Below are 17,899 nucleotides of genomic sequence, written 5' to 3' on the forward strand. Positions count from 1 at the left end.
TGGGTCAAACCTGGTGAAACAAGCCTACATTTGGCCTCCTGCAGCTGCCTACAAATTCGGTCAACCCTAAGTGAAACAGACTAAATTTCAGCCTCCTGCTGCTGCCCAGAAGCTTGGTCAAACTGCCCAGTCAAACTGTCTCAGAAATTTTGGTCAAACTCCCTCAGAAATTTTGGTCAACTGCCTAAGAAATTTCAGTCAAACACTGCCCAGAACTCTGTCAAACTAACCTTAGAAAATTGATCAAAAGCAGGTCAAACTGACCTGAAAAAATTTGGTCAACTGCTGGTCAAACATTGTTCAAATTTCTGGTCAAATTTCAGTCTGCTTCTCCTCTCTCTCCTTCACACGTCTGAACAAAATAGATGATTTTTTGTGATCCAAATTGTCCAAATGAGAGAGGCCAAATTGATATATATAGTGGTCAAAGGAGGTGGGTTTGACCAAGGGTCACCCCCGTTCACATGGTGGGGCTGACCTGTCATTTTGGGGCCTGCATGGACTCCATAATTTATAATTTAAATTTAAATTTATTTTTATTTCAAATGCCGACATATGTAGTTGGGGAATACCGACTGCAGCTACCCAAAAATCAACACTCCCTCTTAGCTAGGGAGGTATTCTCCTTGACTTCCTCAGAAGTCCTCTTTGCTGAACAGTTTCTCCATCCCAAGAAAAGTCTGAATGAGGCTGCTGTGTTAATGTTTCCATCCACTTCATGTTCTATTCTAAAACTATGTGGAAAGCATCATGCATCAGCATCACCATCAAGCAAAGGTTCTAGTTACCCAGTGTTGGGAAATCTAGGACAGAAAGATGAGATAATTTCTCTCGCAATGATAATTGCTTGTGAAGACGACTTTTTGCTTTTCTTAATTGAGTTCTTCCTTACTTGATTATATTATGTGTTCCTCTTCATCAACCAGCTACTAAACCATAAACAACAATGAGACAAATGACACAAGATATAGACTATTTGCCAAGGCCAAAACCTCTCCAAGCTTGAGAGGATAACCCACTGAATTCTTCTTCTTATAGAATCTTTAATTGATGAATTCGAAGACCAAGACTACCCTAACTTGTAGATGCTGCGACTTCTCCTTCTTTTTTCACCCTTGATCTGCAACTCAAGTCTGAAGTTCTCAGCCTCTATCTCTGCAATTTTCGGCTACCTATAGATGACTGCAATTTTCCATGTGTGAACGAATTACGGCTACTTAAGCCCTCTTCCTTCACTTGACTGGGGCTGGCTTCTTTATGAATTCGGCCTTCAATATGGATCTCTTTCTTGCATTGATTTGACCCTCCTGTGATCACTGTAATTCGGTCTTATTGCAGAGATATAACCTCTGATTTGGTTGCCCCTGTGAACAAAAAATGGCCCAAAACAGATCTGCAATTGCTTTTCTCTTCCTTCGACCTTGATCTACTCTTCTTCGCTTGAATGAGAGGCTTCTTCTTCATCCTTGTACTCGAACTTGTTGTGTGTGATGTGGTGTATCTTGAATGAGGCCGAGTGCCCTATATATAGACTTCTTCCTCATGCTTGTAGGCTGACTTGACTTGATCCTAGGCCGACATGTTAACTTGGAGTAGGCTTATTGCTTCATTTGAAGGCCGACTTGCTAGAAGTGCTTGGACTTGGTCTTGGAGGGTCTTTTGACTCTTACAATGACTTAAATACATATGTAACATGCCCAAGAAGGGTCTCTTATACATGACAAAGACTCAATTGACTTTATGACTTAATGACCAATCCTAATAGCTCACAATGGGAGCTTCATCTATAAAAATAAAATTCCTTGAGCATGAAACCCATGTCTCAAGCATAAAATAATTTTATTTTTCTTCTTTACATTAATTACATAAAATCATGATTACACATGTCATTATGAAGAACGAACCTAGTTACATATTTCAATACCCCCTCTTAACTAGGGAGGTATTCATATTCCATACAAGGTACTTGGACATTCTCAATCTGAAGAATTCTCATAAGAAGAGTCGGATTGGTAACCCATCTGTATAGCATCATATCATCAATATTTTCACATAGCAAGGCCTTGACTAACTGCTCTATCTCTCCACGAGATCAGAGCACAATGCTAGCGAGACCAATGATTTATAAACACCCTCACCATTGTCTCTCTCAGAACATACCCCACCCAAGTTCTTTCAGATTATGTTCCATCAGGACTATTCTTATCTTGGATTCCTAGTCCTCAAAGAATATCGCTCCTCTACGACTACTCTTCTCTTGGATGCCCTATCACATCCTCAAAGAGCATCAAATGCCAGATGCTTACCCAATCCTCCATTCTATCTTCCAAGTGAAGACAAGAATGATATGTCTTCTCCCCCTCTTAACTAGGAAGGATATACCCGTTCCAATGAAGGAATGTACCCATTCCTATAAAAGGAATGTACCCAAGCTCCCTCTTAATCAGGGACTTTACCAAGCTCCCTCTTGACCAGGGACTTGTTTCCAGCAACTCTTTAGGTGGAGATCATGGGACAAATAACTGCTTGTAGGGCTCCTTCCTTCGATGTCAGGAGTTTTTTCTTTGATATGGAGCCTACAATTGGCTGTCAAATGTAGGAGAAAAGTTTTCTCCTATGGGGTTACACATTTTGGTGGGTAATAGGCATCATGCAAAATGAGGGTTGGTAGGTGTCATCCTATCTCCTTGAAATTCGCCTCTTAAACTCAAACAACCACTTATACCGTCACAATGCTCTTCCCCAACTAAATCATACCTCCAATTAGTAAATATTGAATGATGACCAGGTTGGTTGAGGTGAGTTTGGTTAAGGAATCTGGTTTTATTTGTAATTTTCACGGAAGAAATCAGGGGAGTCCCATGACGTCCTGCTTGTTGAGGGAAGTGTCTAGGCCTACCCCACAACATGTCCCCCATTTTTAGAGAAACATTTTGCTACGCATTTCTTTTTTTGAGGGATATCACAAAACATTTAGTAGGGAATTCTGCTGTCTCACAGGTGTGGGGAGGTGCATCCCCAATCCCAAGGAGTATGTCTTCATGTATCACTGATAGTAACTTAGATTGATTTCTGTGTCATTTGTTGGGAACTAAAACGTACTCATGTAGTTTGCACTGAAATAAATTGTCAAGTATATGTGCTATAGTTTTCAAAAGCCAATTATTACAATATTTAGAGATTTTGCATTTGGCAATATGTACATATTAAATGACCCTGGTACTATCTTTGCTCCCATTCAAAGAAAGGCTATGACTTTGCTCACAAGTTCAAACTTGGCAAATGCTTGCATGTTCTTACAAGTTACAACCATTCTTTAATTAATATCTACACTCTTTTATGGAAGCACAATTTCTACAATTTTTTTGTGAAATAACCTAGCTTAGAAACTCGAAGCTATTTAGTATGAATCAATTATATCCACTCTTCCTTCTAATTTTAAGAGTTTTCCGAATTTTCAGTAATTATTTTATGAATTTTTTCTCATCTTTGTTTGTGTGGCTTTTATTTTTAAGGGAGATATTTATAACTTTTGGGTTAGTTTTTGTATTTTTCAGTGGTACGCACGTTACACCATTTGAAAGTAAATGATAATTGCATTTTTTAATAGATCATTGTTCATACAGGTTGAAAAAGCTGACCAACATCCATATTTGCAAAGTCCTAGAAGGCCAGAAAGTGGCATGGTGTATAATGACAAGTCATCTTTGCTCAGAGTAGAGATTGCAAATATTCTCTTTGTATCTCCATGCGCAGATCTTACTCTACCGCCAGGGGCTGGTCTTTGTATCGATACTGTTCAAGGACCATGCTATCTTGTAAGTATCTTTGTTTCTCTTATTTGGTAATCTAAACTTTTTAGAAATTAGTGGAGGATTGTACTAGTATGATTATGGCTTCAACAACCCTTGGACCTTAGGACATGTTACAAATTATTGAAATTCTGTCTTAATTATTATTTCTCAACTTTACAAGGATATAAAGCATAAAATGCATTTGTACACGACTTAAATGATAGGAGGCCTTACAAACAATAATGGTAAATCCTTGTTTGATGATTCCCTTCTAGTCTAGACATCTAGTTAGATTGTCCTTCAACATGGCAATTTGCTCCATATTGTTCTCCCCCATAACTTTGTTGTCTTCTTCTAGAAACTCATTAAAAATGTTGGAGAAAACACCTCATACTCTGCCATTTGCCAATGCAAAAGCCCACATTTATCTCTAGAGCATTCATCTACTAATATTACATCATCCACTTGTTTGCATTCTCTGCTACAGGATTCAAGTGAGGCCATTCCATTTTCTATCTGCCTTTATAACATGTAGTTGATGAAGCTGCCAACTCCTTGTTGAAATTTCTGTGCACTTTAGATCTGATCTATGACTTAGCCAAACACATAAATGCACTAGAGATGCCCAACTAAAAGCACTTTTCACAACAGAATATATCAATAGTGAAATCAATAGCAGTACACAAGAAATATGGCCCAAATCACATTTCTCATTAGTCCATCAATAAGAAAACCTTAGGGCTCTCATACTAGGGATCATAGTCCTTTATTACCCTTGATACAATGTTATGAATAAAAAATATATAAATAATGATGATAATTGTAATAATGATTAGTTAATTAGTAATTAGTACTGAAGAGGCACGTCTAAATGGGCCATGACCTTCCATGAAGAGGCACCTGCCTAGGGTATATACGTAGACCCTCACTCTTATTTGTATTGTCATTCTCATTCATACATTTAATATATAATATTTGTATCATCAATGGATATCTTCATATTCCAAGTCTTCTGGAGTATTTATCCTGCTATAATGAACCTTGTTCATTACATTGGTATCAGAGCATTCCTCTAAGTATACAAACTTTGTTCGTTACATTGATATCAAAGCATTCCTCTAAGTATATGGACTTTGTTCTTTACATTGGTATAAGAGTTGTTCGATTCTCTAGACACCTGATGTACCCAACTACTGACATCATTGTCAGACTAGAAACCCTCCTGATACTGAAGCTCTCTCTGGAGTTATCCTGTGCTCCCTCTCCTCTCTCTGCATTGTTGCAACAATTCTGTGCCTCTCACACCGCTGCAAACCTCTCTATGCCTTCCTGCATTGCTACAACCTCCTCTGTGTCTCTCGCACTGCTGCAACCCCCACTGCGCTGCTATAGATCCCTGCACTCTAGCACTCTCTGCTGCCTCATCCGCATCCACACCTACCGACATCCATCATCCTGTTACTGTCACTTTAGGACTCCTGTAGCTAGATATGATCCAAGAGTTTGGGTACCTCAAATATCCTGCCCCTCATCTCCTATAGTTCTCGTGACTACAACTCGATGTCTCCCTCCTCTTCTCTAGAGTTACATGAGCACTCATGGCACAATCGTCATCACTGCCCATGTTGCCCCTCTTTTGGACTCCCTCTCAATCTCGACATCCCTCCTGGAAGTTCTCGCCTAGACTCCCTCTGAGTCTCACTTTTCCCCTGGAAATCCTTCTGCCAATAGTCGAATCGCACCTCTTTGATCCCCTTTGCTCTTGCAACACTGATCTGGATTTCTTGGCTAGAAATCTGCCTAGGTAACGACTCTCTGTACTTTGGTTTTGTCCCGTTAGGTACTGTTCTGCTTCGACGACAACAACATCCCACCAACGTCACAATCCATAATATTTTGACAACTCCCTAGGTCCCAGTAGCTGAGGAAACTGAGCCTCTTAGCGTAATCCCAACAGCGGCTAAATCGCTCTGCTGGCCAACTGCGCCACTCCTACCTGGCTGAGTAGGATGACGTGGTGTGAGCTTCTTCTGCCTTCCTCTACCTCTGCGCTGGCCTCTCTCTGGCTCGAAATAATGACGCATGCCCTCTGCGTCACTCCTTCTCTGCTGCTTTCTGCTTAGGAACAACTTCTGTCTCTTGAGACAACTGTTTCTGCCGCCTTCAGCTCTCTTGTGATCTGCAACGCTCCGATACCATGTTGAAATTTCTAAGTCTAACCCTTTAGAGATTTTCCTGCACTATCTAGTTTATTTCGCCTACTTATTTAATTACTAACAAGTTATTTAACCATTTAAATGCTGAAATAAACAAAATGCAGTCTCAACCATCTACAGATCATCAACTGAAAGAAATAGATAAACACACAAGGGACACCGTTATTTTTGGACAATTGTCCCTGGAAAAACCCAACTTGGGAAAACCAGTGCAACAATTTTGAGGGTTTTATTATTAAGCAGATTTTCTTGAGTACAACTGGGTGCCAGATTGGCTAACTCGATAGAGAAATCTATTTGGTAGTAATACCTCTCTTCGAAAATAGATATTCTGAAAGTCTGCTCCACAGAACTCTCTCCAACACCTTTCTCAGGCTCAGCATTAGCCCTCCTGGTCTCTGTGTCAGCCCTCTGATGCTCTACGCAACCTCTCTGGCCATCAACGTCACTTCTGCAGCCTCTACCTTACTCACACAGGCCTTCTGGTCCTCTGCGCAGTCATTGTTGGCTTCTGCGTGGATCTTGCTGGCTCTGCATTTGCCTCTCTGCCTTTGCGTTGGTCTACTGACACTATCTCTACCTCTTTGCCTTGCACTCACTGCCCCTCACTACAACTCTGATCACTGGTTCGATTTCTCTTAGCAAACCCCGCTCTAGAAAATCGAACTAACTGATGACTTTGGTGTATCTCCAACTGACCCTTAAGCCTCCTCTTATACTTTTTTCTGTTGAGTCTTCAACGATCGAGATTACATCTCTAATCAACGACTAAGATTAAATTTGGCTTGATCCATGTCATTTAGAACCTTCTAACCCAGTTTTATATTAATACCCATTAATATTTTTATTTTCCTAAGTTTAGACTTAGAATCTCCATTAAAAATAGTAATTATTTTGATATCTCCTTCACCGAGTAGAATTTCGCCAAACCGTTTCTGGGTCTTCGAGATCTCATGTGCTTTAGCCTCTCCACCAATTTTCATGGCTAGAGCACATCCGATGCTACCCCAAATCAACACTTCCTCTTAGCGAGGAATGTGCTCTAGTAATACTCCACCACTGAGCATCATGATCATCCGACACCGGTACCTATGCTAATGCTTGGCCTTCCTACCCAACATCCTCTGCTCTGCTGCATCCTGTACTGCTGCCCATGGCTCTACCACTGCCACTGCTACATCTGTACCGCAACTCCTCTGCATCCATGCTACTGTTAGTCCTTTCTCCCAACACTCCATCTGCACTGCAACCCTCTCTTCTCATGCTGCCTATAACACTACCACTGCTACTGCTGCACTGCAACTCAGTTACTAAGACGATGGTAACTTATCTACCCAAATACTACATCCTTGTCAAGCTAGAAACCCTTGTGATGCTGAAGCTCTCTCTGCCGCTATCCTATGCTTCCTCTACGTTGTTATAATGACTTTGTGCCTCTCGCACTGCTGCAAACCTCTTTGTGCCTTCCTGCACTGCTACAACCTCCTCTGTGCCTCTCGCATTGCTATAACTCCCACTGCGCTGCTACAGATCCCTGCACTCTAGCACTCTCTGTTATCCGCATCCACTTGTACCAACATCCGCCATCCTGCTACTGTCACTTCGGGGCTCCTGTAGCTGGACATGATCTAAGAGTTTGGGTACCTCAAGGATCCTGCCTCTCATCTCTTATAGTCCTCGTGACTACAAATCGATGTTCCCCACCTCTTCTCTAGAGGTACATGAGCACTTATGGCACAGTCGTCATCATTGCTCATGTTGTCCCTCTTCTGGGCAACCTTTGAGTCTTGACTTCCCTCTTAGAAGTTCTCTCCTAGACTCCCTCAGAGTCTCAATTTCCCCTTGGAAATCCTTCTGCCAACAGTCGAATTACACCTCTCCGATCCCCTTTGCTCCTGCAACACTGATCTTGATTTCTTGGCTAGAAATCTGCCTAGGTAGTGACTCCCTCTACCTTGGTCCTATCCTGTTAGGTACTGTTATGCTTCGACAACAACAACACCCACCAGCGTCACAATCCACAGTCTTCCCACAGCTCCCTAGGTCCCAGCAACTGAGGAAACTTAGCCTCCTAGCTCTGTGCAATCCCAGTAGTGGTTGAATCGCTCTACTGGCCAAATGCGCCACTCCTACCTGTCTAAGCAGGATGATGTGGCTCTTCGTGAGCCTCTTCTGCCTTCCTCTGCCTTTGCGCTGGCCTCTCTCTAGCTCGAAATGATTACGTAGGCCCTCTGTGTCACTCCTTATCTGCTGCTTTCTGCTTAGGAACAACTTTTGTCTTTCGAGACAATGGTTTCTGCTACAAATTCTCTGTCTCAGCTGGTGTCTTCAGCTCTCTTGTGATCTGCAATGCTTCGATACCATGTTGAAATTTCTAAGTCTAACCCGTTAGAAATTTTCCTGCACTATCTGATTTATTTCACCTACTTGTTTAATTACTAACAAGTTATTCAAGCATATAAATATTGAAATAAAGAAAAATGAAGTCTCAACCATCTACAGATCATCCACTGAAAGAAATAGATAAACACACAAGGGACACTGTTATTTTTGGACAATCGTCGCTGGAAAACCCCCAACTTGGGAAAACCGATGCAACAGTTCTGAGGGTGTTATTATTAAGCATATTTTCTTGAGTGCAACTGGGTGCCAAATTGGCTCACTCGACAAAGAAATCTATCTGGTAGTAATACCTCTCTTCAGAAACAGATATTTTGAAAATCTGCTCCACAAAACTCTCTCTAACACCTTTTTGAGGCTTAGCGTCAACCCTCCTGGCCTCTGCGTTAGCCTGAAAGCCTCTGTGTCAGCGCTCTGAGGCTCTGCGCAATCTCTGTGGCCCTCTGCGTCACTTCTCTTGCCTCTGTGTCAGTCATGTGGGCCCTCAGGCCCTTTGTGTAGTCACTTCTGGCCTCTACGTGGCTCCTGCTGGCTCTGTGTCTGCCTCTCTACCTCTGCGCTAGTCTACTGACACTATCTCTGCCTCTCTTCCTTGCACTCACTACCCCTCACTGCAACTCTGATCACTGGTTCGATTTCTCTTAGAAAACCCCGCTCTAGAAAATCGAACTGACTGATCACTTTGGTGTATCTCCGATTGACCCTCAAGCCTCCTCTTATACTTTTTTTATTGAGTCTTCAACGACAAAGATTATATCTCTAATCAACAGCTAAGATTAAATTTGGCTTGATCTATGTCATTTAGAACCTTCTAACCTAGTTTTATATATTTTTTTTCTCTGCAAATACTAACTTCTATTAACTGAAAGGCAAAATATTTTTACATATTATCGAGGTTTGGAAGCACTCGACAGAACATAACTGCCCCATTACAGTCATAAGCTGGGGAAACCAGTTACAAAGAACAAGAAACCAGATAACAAACATAAAGAGTGACATGTGTTGCCGAGAAGGAGAACTGAGCCAGCACAGAAACACAAAAATGTTGCAACCCAACATATAAAGAGTCGCCAAATACCCATCTGGGAGCCAAAAAATAGTAGGACAATTGCATAGAAACTTGACCACGAGCCTGAAACAAAAGCCGAAACAAAAAGAGACAAACCCAAGTGGCGCTACTTCTCCTTTGCCGGGCCATGGTCCTTCTTCTCATCCAGACCTATATCACCAGTCTTCAGACCTTCATTGTCGCTCAAATCGCTGTCAGGGATTGCTATGGCATGGTCTGCCTCGCCATGAGTCCTGTCCTCAGCTGCAGGTCCTGTATCTTCAAGGGGAGGAAGATTTTTGAGAAAATCCTCCTGTTCAGCTTTCTCTTTTTTCCAATTCTCCATGCTGTCTTTGTCCGAGGAATGCTCACTGCTTGGAGAAGGATCAGGGGCGATGCAGGCCAAAGGGGAGACAAGGTTTTCCTCTTCCGAGAGAATAATGGTGATGTGAGCAGTGACCAGGGGCCTATGCAAATTACTTTGAAATTTAAAGTGCGTGGTTTGGAAAGCACTGTTTGGGATAGGTTTACGACCAGAACCTACAGAAGGCCCAACTTCATGGACGGGGGAGGGATTGAAAGGTTCTGGCGCTGTTTCCATGGCATAACCGCCTCTTGCCTGAGCTCGCGACAGTGAACCAGATTTAAACCATCACCAATAGCCTCTGCAAACCAAGTTCCATTACTGCGTGACTGAGCACAAGGCATGGTGAGAGAATGATGGAGCAACATGATTATAACAGAAGGAATGTTGCGTCGATCAACGCAGAACATAAATGCGAATCCGCCAACCGATCCAACATTAATACTCATTCCCTGCTCGCATGAGTTTACGTCCTGGGAGGCCACGCTGCTCTGCAGCTGGCAGTACTGGGCATTAACTCCTTGCATGGAGAACAATGAGGTTGGTGATGCCACCAGGATCCGGGACTAACCTAGTTTTATATTAATACCCATTTATATTTTTATTTTCTCAAGTTTAGACTTAGAAACTCCATTAAAAATATTAATTATTTTAATATATCCTTCATCGAGTAGAATTTTCCCAAACTATTTATAGGTCTTGGAGGATCTCACGTGCTTTAGCCTCTCCACCAATTTTCATGGCTAGAATACGTTCGATGCTTCCCCAAATCAACATATATGTCAAACACCCAAGTTGGAAAAAGAAGGCCAAGATTGGAATTAGAGGTAACAGGTTGTACAAGTTGCAGCTAGAATCACAAATGACACTAATAGGCAGTAATGGAGAGAAAGATTTGAATGAACTATGGCACAGGAGAATGGGACACTTACACCATGGGACTCTAAGAATTCTTAGGAAAACCGTATCAGGAGTTCCAAAACTAAGTATAGAACAAGATGATGTATGTAGAGGATGCTCTCTAGCAAGAATGCCAAAGCAACATTTTCCAAAAGTAACAATAGGGCTAAGAGTGTGCTAGGATTGATACACTCAGACATTTGCAGATTGATGTCCACAAAAGATCTTAGTGGTGCGGAATATTTTGTCACCTTCATCGATAACCATTCTAAGAAGACTTGTATGACGCAGGAAAGTGTTCCCTCTGCAGACAGAGGCAACCCCTCTCGCCCTAGAGTGGGTCTAGTCACAACAAGGACAAAACAACGATTAATTCCCTTAAATAGTCATCGATAGAGGCCTACCTCAAACCAATGGTTGATGAAGTTCCGTTGCGCTGCTCCAGCTTCCGTTTTCTTCTCCTTAACGAGCGATCAACCTGAAACACCACAAAGAAACAACAGGGCACGTAACCAAGAAACAACAATGATCTATTTACTCATAAAGTCAAGAAGTCATGAGCTATCAAGTAAATTGCATACAAGACATAGGAAATCATCATTGATTGTATTAATGATAAATCAAGAGCAAAGCTTACAACCAAGTCTTGACGTCGCAAGCCTTCTAAGAGGGTCCAACCAGTATGTTTCTTCAAGCATTCACTCTCAAGGATGGGTCTCCCAACATAAACAATATCTCTCTCTCACTCACAAGCTTTAATACAAAGTTAAGGGCACTCCACAACCTCTTACAAACTATTGGCAATCCCACACTTGTCACACTCACACCAAAGCTATCTACTCTGCTAAAAACAAAAACTAGCAACCAACAATCCAAGAATTAGGAACCAGCAGATCATAGCAATGGTGAGTATTTGATAGGAGGAGGAGCCTCCATGAAATGAGGGAGAGGGAGCTTATCCTCAAGGGAGGTTGCACAAGAGGCGGAACCACCATCCCAGAGGCGGAAAGGCGACCCAAACTGACCCAACAAGCAGCTCTAGAAACATCCAGAAGGCAGACTGTTTGAACTAATTTGCTAAATCTGGATCGTCGCGGGTCGTTAACTAAGCTTCAACGTCGACATCGCTAGTAAGTAATGTAAGAAGACCGATCGTCGCTAAAGATAGCTAATACCCTCGCGCCGGGGCATGAAATCCGACCGTCGCTAGAAACAGATGTGCTTCCGCGATGGGGTCGCAATAGGACGGTTTATGAGAGGGATCCGTTGTGTGTATTAAAGGGATTCTCACGATGAGGCAGAAAACTTAGGAAAAGAGGGTCTATTGGCAACATAAGAGAGCATTTGTTCAATATGAGCATGTTTCACTGGACACATGACATAGTAGAAGGACTGGGGTGAAGGCAGTGACAAATTACTGTGTAATAGATGCCCGCTAAAGTATGAAGCCCGAGAGAGTGGGAGGGGTGAAATGCTTTATGAAACTATCTGAACTGGAACACTATCGGGAAGAACCTGCAGGCACAAGTACAATTGATATCTTTGATAGTGAAATACCTGTAGTCTAGGCATGGGCGCAACCATCCAAAAGACATACGAACTAGGTCTGTGGTATGGACGCAACCATCCAACGAGTAAGACTATGATAATGATAAAGATATGGTCGCAGCCATCCATGAAGACTCAAGTATGGTTGCAGCCATTCATCAAAGAGTCATATATGTAATCACGAACCATTCCACGCAGCCCGAACATGTGTAATCTTAGTTCGGGGTCTTGAAACCTAACCGACCATAGTACAAATTCTAGCATGCGAACAAATGCGTTGAAGTCGAGCATGATAGAAAGTCGCTTGATTACTGGTCAATGATGAAAACCGTTAACAAGAGCGAGAGAAACCACCAATAATGCCAATGGCTTTCAAAGTACTGTCTAGTACAATCCACGAAGTGTGAAGAATGAGCTGAAGTCGAACACTTGTGGAATCACCCAATCGACGACCGATGAAGAAAGTCTATCGTCAGGCCCGAAGAACATGCCATTGAGGCATGCAAGCTTCAAGGTACCAAAGAGGATCTCTAGATCAGTCTCTTGGATAATGAGTTGGCATCAACAAGAGACGATCCGTCGCAAGAGGGCCATAATGTTTCCCCCATCAATGACATGAGATAAGGAACAAGTGGTAGATGGTGAAGCAGAGTATCAGAGGAGGAGGTAAGGATGTGAACTGCAGAAATATTATACTCTTGAACATGTTGGCGACACGAATTTGGAGGGTGGCAACATTCAGGTACCAAGGGATCAGACGCTTTGATGGAGACAGCATGGATCAGATGGAATGAGGCTAAATGGCAACCCAAAACCCCGAAAGACCAAATGACGATGTATGGACATCCCAACCCGACAAGAAGCAAAAGTGTCGATGTTCAAGAGTGACTAGCTGCCACAGGTAACCAATGACAACTTCCAAATTTTCCCCCACCATTGCTGGCGAGTACCCCAATTATTTTTGAAAACAAAGCTTGAAGGGGATAGCATATGCTTGTAATATAAGTTTGTCCTTCGGGCGAATCCAACCTAGTAATGGTTTAACAAGCCCTAGGGAGGAGAAGCTCGAGTCTCGTCATGGTGACGAGTCCAATGTCGTCAGGGTTTAACGAGTCCGACATAGGCAAAGCTCAAAGTATTTTTCATGTTTAGAGAGTTTGAAAAAGACATGGAAAAGAAAACTCTAGGGTGGTCCTTTTTCGTAGATTTGTGTCCCTCGAGCCCGAAAAAGTAGAAAACAATACCCGAGAGAACCGCTTGACCATTATGATCAAGGAGTACTTTTGTAATTAGTGGCTCCGGTCCGAAAAAGTAAAAAATCAATCGAAGACACGTCGTTTCATAACAAAAAAATGAGCTTGAAATGACAATAGCTTGGCCATCTTTTTGTGTTTACATAGTCGGAAAAGAGCTGAAAGCAGACCTCCATTTTTATTCTCTTTAATGAGTCAAAAAAGGAAAAATACTCGGCAATCTTTTCATATTTTACGAGTCAGAAAAGAGCTTAAAGGAGACTAGTCCTGGAGGAACGAGTGGTACAAATGGTAACAACTGGTTCCAGCAATGGTGGAACTGCTCAAAACATGTAATGGTCAATAGACTGGCTAATAAAACCACTCATCGCTGCGGTTCCTCAAGAAAGGAAAAACAACCAAGTGAAAGAATATGATCGGCCAAAGAGATGGTGGCGATGGAATGAAACAACCAAGGCTCATTTAGCAGAATTTAGTAGATAAAAAACAACAATCACGAGGTGTAAATCAGGTATGGGTTCATTTTGACACAAGCTTGAACTATGGAGAACTCTGCTTGGATTCGGTTTCATGTTTACACAAGCTTGAAACAAAAAACTTTGCTTGTTATAAGTTCGCATGCCCCCAACATAATAACGCAAATCGAGGTACATGCCCCCCAAGCTTCATTACATTCAACGAGGTGGATGGAATGAAGGTTCACTTTCGAGATCTTGGAAAGACTCGACTCAGATTTTACAAGATCTTAATCAAAGACTCGATTTGAAAAGGGAGGTGTTTCATTTTTTAATGAGATTGACACAGTAAAAGAACTATCTTCATAACCCTTGTTTCATTTTTTAACTAGGTTGACACAAGATCAAGAACTTTCCTCAAGACTCCTTGTTTCACTTTTTAACGAGGTTGACACAAGATAAGAACTGTCCTCGGACACCTTGTTTCATTTTTTAACGAGGTCAACACAAGATCAAAACTATCCTCGGATCCTGTTCATGGGTCATACACGAACATGACTCCCAAGAGATCTTCATTGGAGGGAAGAATCACGCTCTGGGAGGAACACATGTCATTAGGCACCAATGACAGATCAGGTTCGAATGCCCCTTGTACATGATGTACGAGACCATCTACATGATCATCAACAGAGGCAGAGACGGAACGAGTAGCCACATAATTGACCTGTGGCAAAGAAGGTACTGCTTGTGGATGAGAACCAATGGGGGATGATGGTGGTACAGAAGGCACCGGGTGACTAAAGAATGACAATTGATCAATAGTCACCATTCTTTGATCGTGCAGAAAACAAACCACACGGAAAAGTGAAGAAACAAGAGCTCTCATGGCTTAAACATAGTCACAACCAATGAGAAGACTGAAATCTAAAGCACGTTGGACAATCATCACGTCGATATAGACGGTTTTGCCTCCCAAAGTAACAGGGAACTTCAGAAGGATTCCTAAAGGTTGAATGGTCCCTCTGTCAAATTCCAACAGATTCTGTGTGACTGGCACAAGCTGTGGGGAGCCCAAAGCTTGCCAAGTAGTGGAAGGCATGAGGCTCACCGATGCACCCTCATCCAATACAGTGCTAGGTATTAGCTTATCATAAGCATGCACTGTAATCTGAAAAGGCACGTAGGATGGAAGACGAAATGCATTCAAATGACTCCAGTCAAAGGAAACGACTGAACTACTTGGTGGGGGTATCATATGATTGCCCCCATGCTCAACAGGAACCGAAGAAGGACTCTCTGAATCAGCTAGGATAGGAGGGTCGTTCTCGGACTTAGGAGAATCTGACAAGACGAGGACATGAACATGACACTCTTCCGAAACAGAGTGATCAACAAGTGGTGAACCCAAGTCGACACTCTCTCCGACTAATGGTTGGTTTGTAATAGGGTTGGCACAGCCAGGTTCGGAAAGAGGAGGATGGACAAGAGAAGAATCTAGGTCAATCTCTTTGTCAACGGGGAGAGGGTCTGAAGAGAGCCTTTGATAACTAGTGGGGAGTCGAGGTGAAGACGTTGTAAGACTTTCCAAAATAGCAGAAGCTTTATCCATGAGCAGACAAAGGTGAAGGGGATGGTTGCCTTCACACAGTCTATAGGGGAATCGAATCTTCCCTTTCTTCTTACCGCTGCCAGTCGATAGGGTAGCATTGTCATGAGCTTCAGAGGACGACGAGGAACGAGCCAGATCATGAGACCATACTTCTAAGATCTTAGAAATGCCAGGACAATCATGAAGAAGATGGTCACCCTTGCACAATTTACAAGGAAACTTAACCTTCCGCGGAGGAGCAAAAGGTGTTCCGACCTGAGATGTACTCGGGGAAATAGCTGCACAGGTGGCCTCGCGTTTATCGATCTTCTTCTTCTTCTTCTTAGTCTCCTAGTTACTAGATGTGGAACTTTCACTAGGCGAAGGAGGAGATGAAGGTGAAGAAACAGGGGAAGAAGGCGCAGGCTCAACCTTGGAATCAACGTGTCGTGATTCAAATGAGGTAGACGGTGGAACAGGAGTCATGATGCCTACGACCACCGAGGTTGAAAACAACCAAATGGGCAGACCGATGGTTAACCCAGGCAAAGACAATGTTTCCATATATGGACCACTGGTAGTTCCAAATGGAGGAAACGGACTAGGAGTTTCATCTGGGGGAAGACCTTGGTCGGTAGACTCGGGGAATGTTGCCATCAGGAACGAGCCTGAGAAACACTCTTATCACAACTAAGAAGTTGAACTGTTACCAGGAATATTTCGTGGGCAGTAAATTTTATGACATAGGAACAAAACTTGACCTTTTCATGTTTCAAGAGTGCTCAGATGGACCTTTCCTTTTAAGGAGTCCGAAAAGGAACGAAAGTGACTACTCTGGAGAACTAGGCAAAAGGTTTACCAAACAACCCATAAAACTGCATATACACCTTGGCGGTCATATGAAAACCAAGGACTTTCCGTACGACAGTCAATCTTCTCGAATGCTGTGTTTGGTGCGTTACGGTTTGCAAGGCGGTAGACATGGCTTCCTAGGGATATAGGATGATAATCTAGTGGGGTCTCCCAACATATACTCGACGGTACTGGGAGCACAATTCCGTACTAGACCGCTATTGAGTCACAGAAGGAGGAATCACCCAACCTTAAGCGAAAACAATAGTGACTAGGTTTAATGACGTCAGAGCACATCTCTAGCCTAGACCTCTAAATAGTGTGCGTTATGTTTCAATGTGTTGTTAAATTCATTCAATGCATTTTAGAGTTGATCTTGAATTATGTTTCAGTTTTCAGGCCTTATCGTATGTATATAAAAACCCTAGGATGCAGCTAGAATGAGTAAAGCATCTTTTACTTCAATGAACACCTACTTAAAGGAGGGTAGAAAGTTCGTCCCCAAACAAACACAAGCGAATGCAAACACTAAGAAACACAATGCATCAATACACTAATCTCACGATGCATCGATACTACTAATGAAAGATTTAGAGTTCTCTTTTCAATTTCTCAAACATGAAAATTTGAAATGCACATACACTTTCACTTTCGTATATCAAATGAATGCAATCCCTTAATTTTTTTTGTTTTGAATTTAAAGAGACAAACAAGCAAGTGTGAACTGATCGATCCAAACAATTGTGATCTATGCTTGGTAGTGAAGAAATCGAATCAACATAAAAAATTGGTTCAATAATCGACACTAAAAATCAACCAGCAAGAAAACAAGCAGCGAAAAAGCCTCAAGCAAATCACAAGACAGTTGTGGATGAACCTTGAACAGACAAGTAACCCAAGCAAATGGTTTCTCGACGAAACTTCTAAAGGGCTAGGTCACATGGTCTAAAAACACAAGACTCACTCAATGAAATTAAAGAGACAGTACCCTAACCAAAAGCAATTAAAACAAGCTAATGAGAGACAAGAAACAACAGGGGATAAACAAGATTGATGAATTCAGGAGGTAAAGTTGTAAAAACAACTTTACAGGAATCGTCGCAGGTGTTACACTGACAACTAGAGACTAGTCGCTAGTGTTACACTGACAACTAGAGACCGTCACTAGTGTTACACTGACAACTAGAGCCCAATCGCTAAAGTACACCCGTTTTCAACGACAGTCCAATTTCAAGAGTCCTCGCGGGAATTAAACTAGCAACCTGAGACAAAAGCCAAATAGTCGCAGGTACAAAGCTATAACATCAACGACGTCGTCGCGACTGTTAGGCTATCTTCAACGATGATCTTAAAAACAATGATAGATGAACAAGAAACTCCCAAACAAAAACCAGCCAATCCTACAGATAATAAAGGGATTTCCTAGATTGACCCAGGTAATCCAAAAGACTGATAGTTTATCCCCAAAATTCAAGAGACAC

General features: G+C 42.2%; 1 protein-coding gene across 1 annotated transcript in view; it reads left to right on the forward strand.

Annotated features, from left to right (window-relative positions):
- Positions 1 to 17,899, forward strand: part of LOC149211456 (protein HLB1-like) — a 257,251-nt gene that overhangs the window by 209,708 nt on the left and 29,644 nt on the right. The window contains exon 13 of the mRNA XM_089391501.1: positions 3,627 to 3,818. Within this exon, the coding sequence (XP_089247627.1) occupies positions 3,627 to 3,818 (192 nt within the window). The remainder of the gene's footprint in view (positions 1 to 3,626; positions 3,819 to 17,899) is intronic.

Source organism: Pinus tabuliformis, chromosome 1_1 (assembly GCF_031772625.1).
Source record: "Pinus tabuliformis cultivar Carrire ecotype Pingquan chromosome 1_1, CPIR1, whole genome shotgun sequence".
Classification (NCBI taxonomy): Eukaryota; Viridiplantae; Streptophyta; class Pinopsida; order Pinales; family Pinaceae; genus Pinus; species Pinus tabuliformis.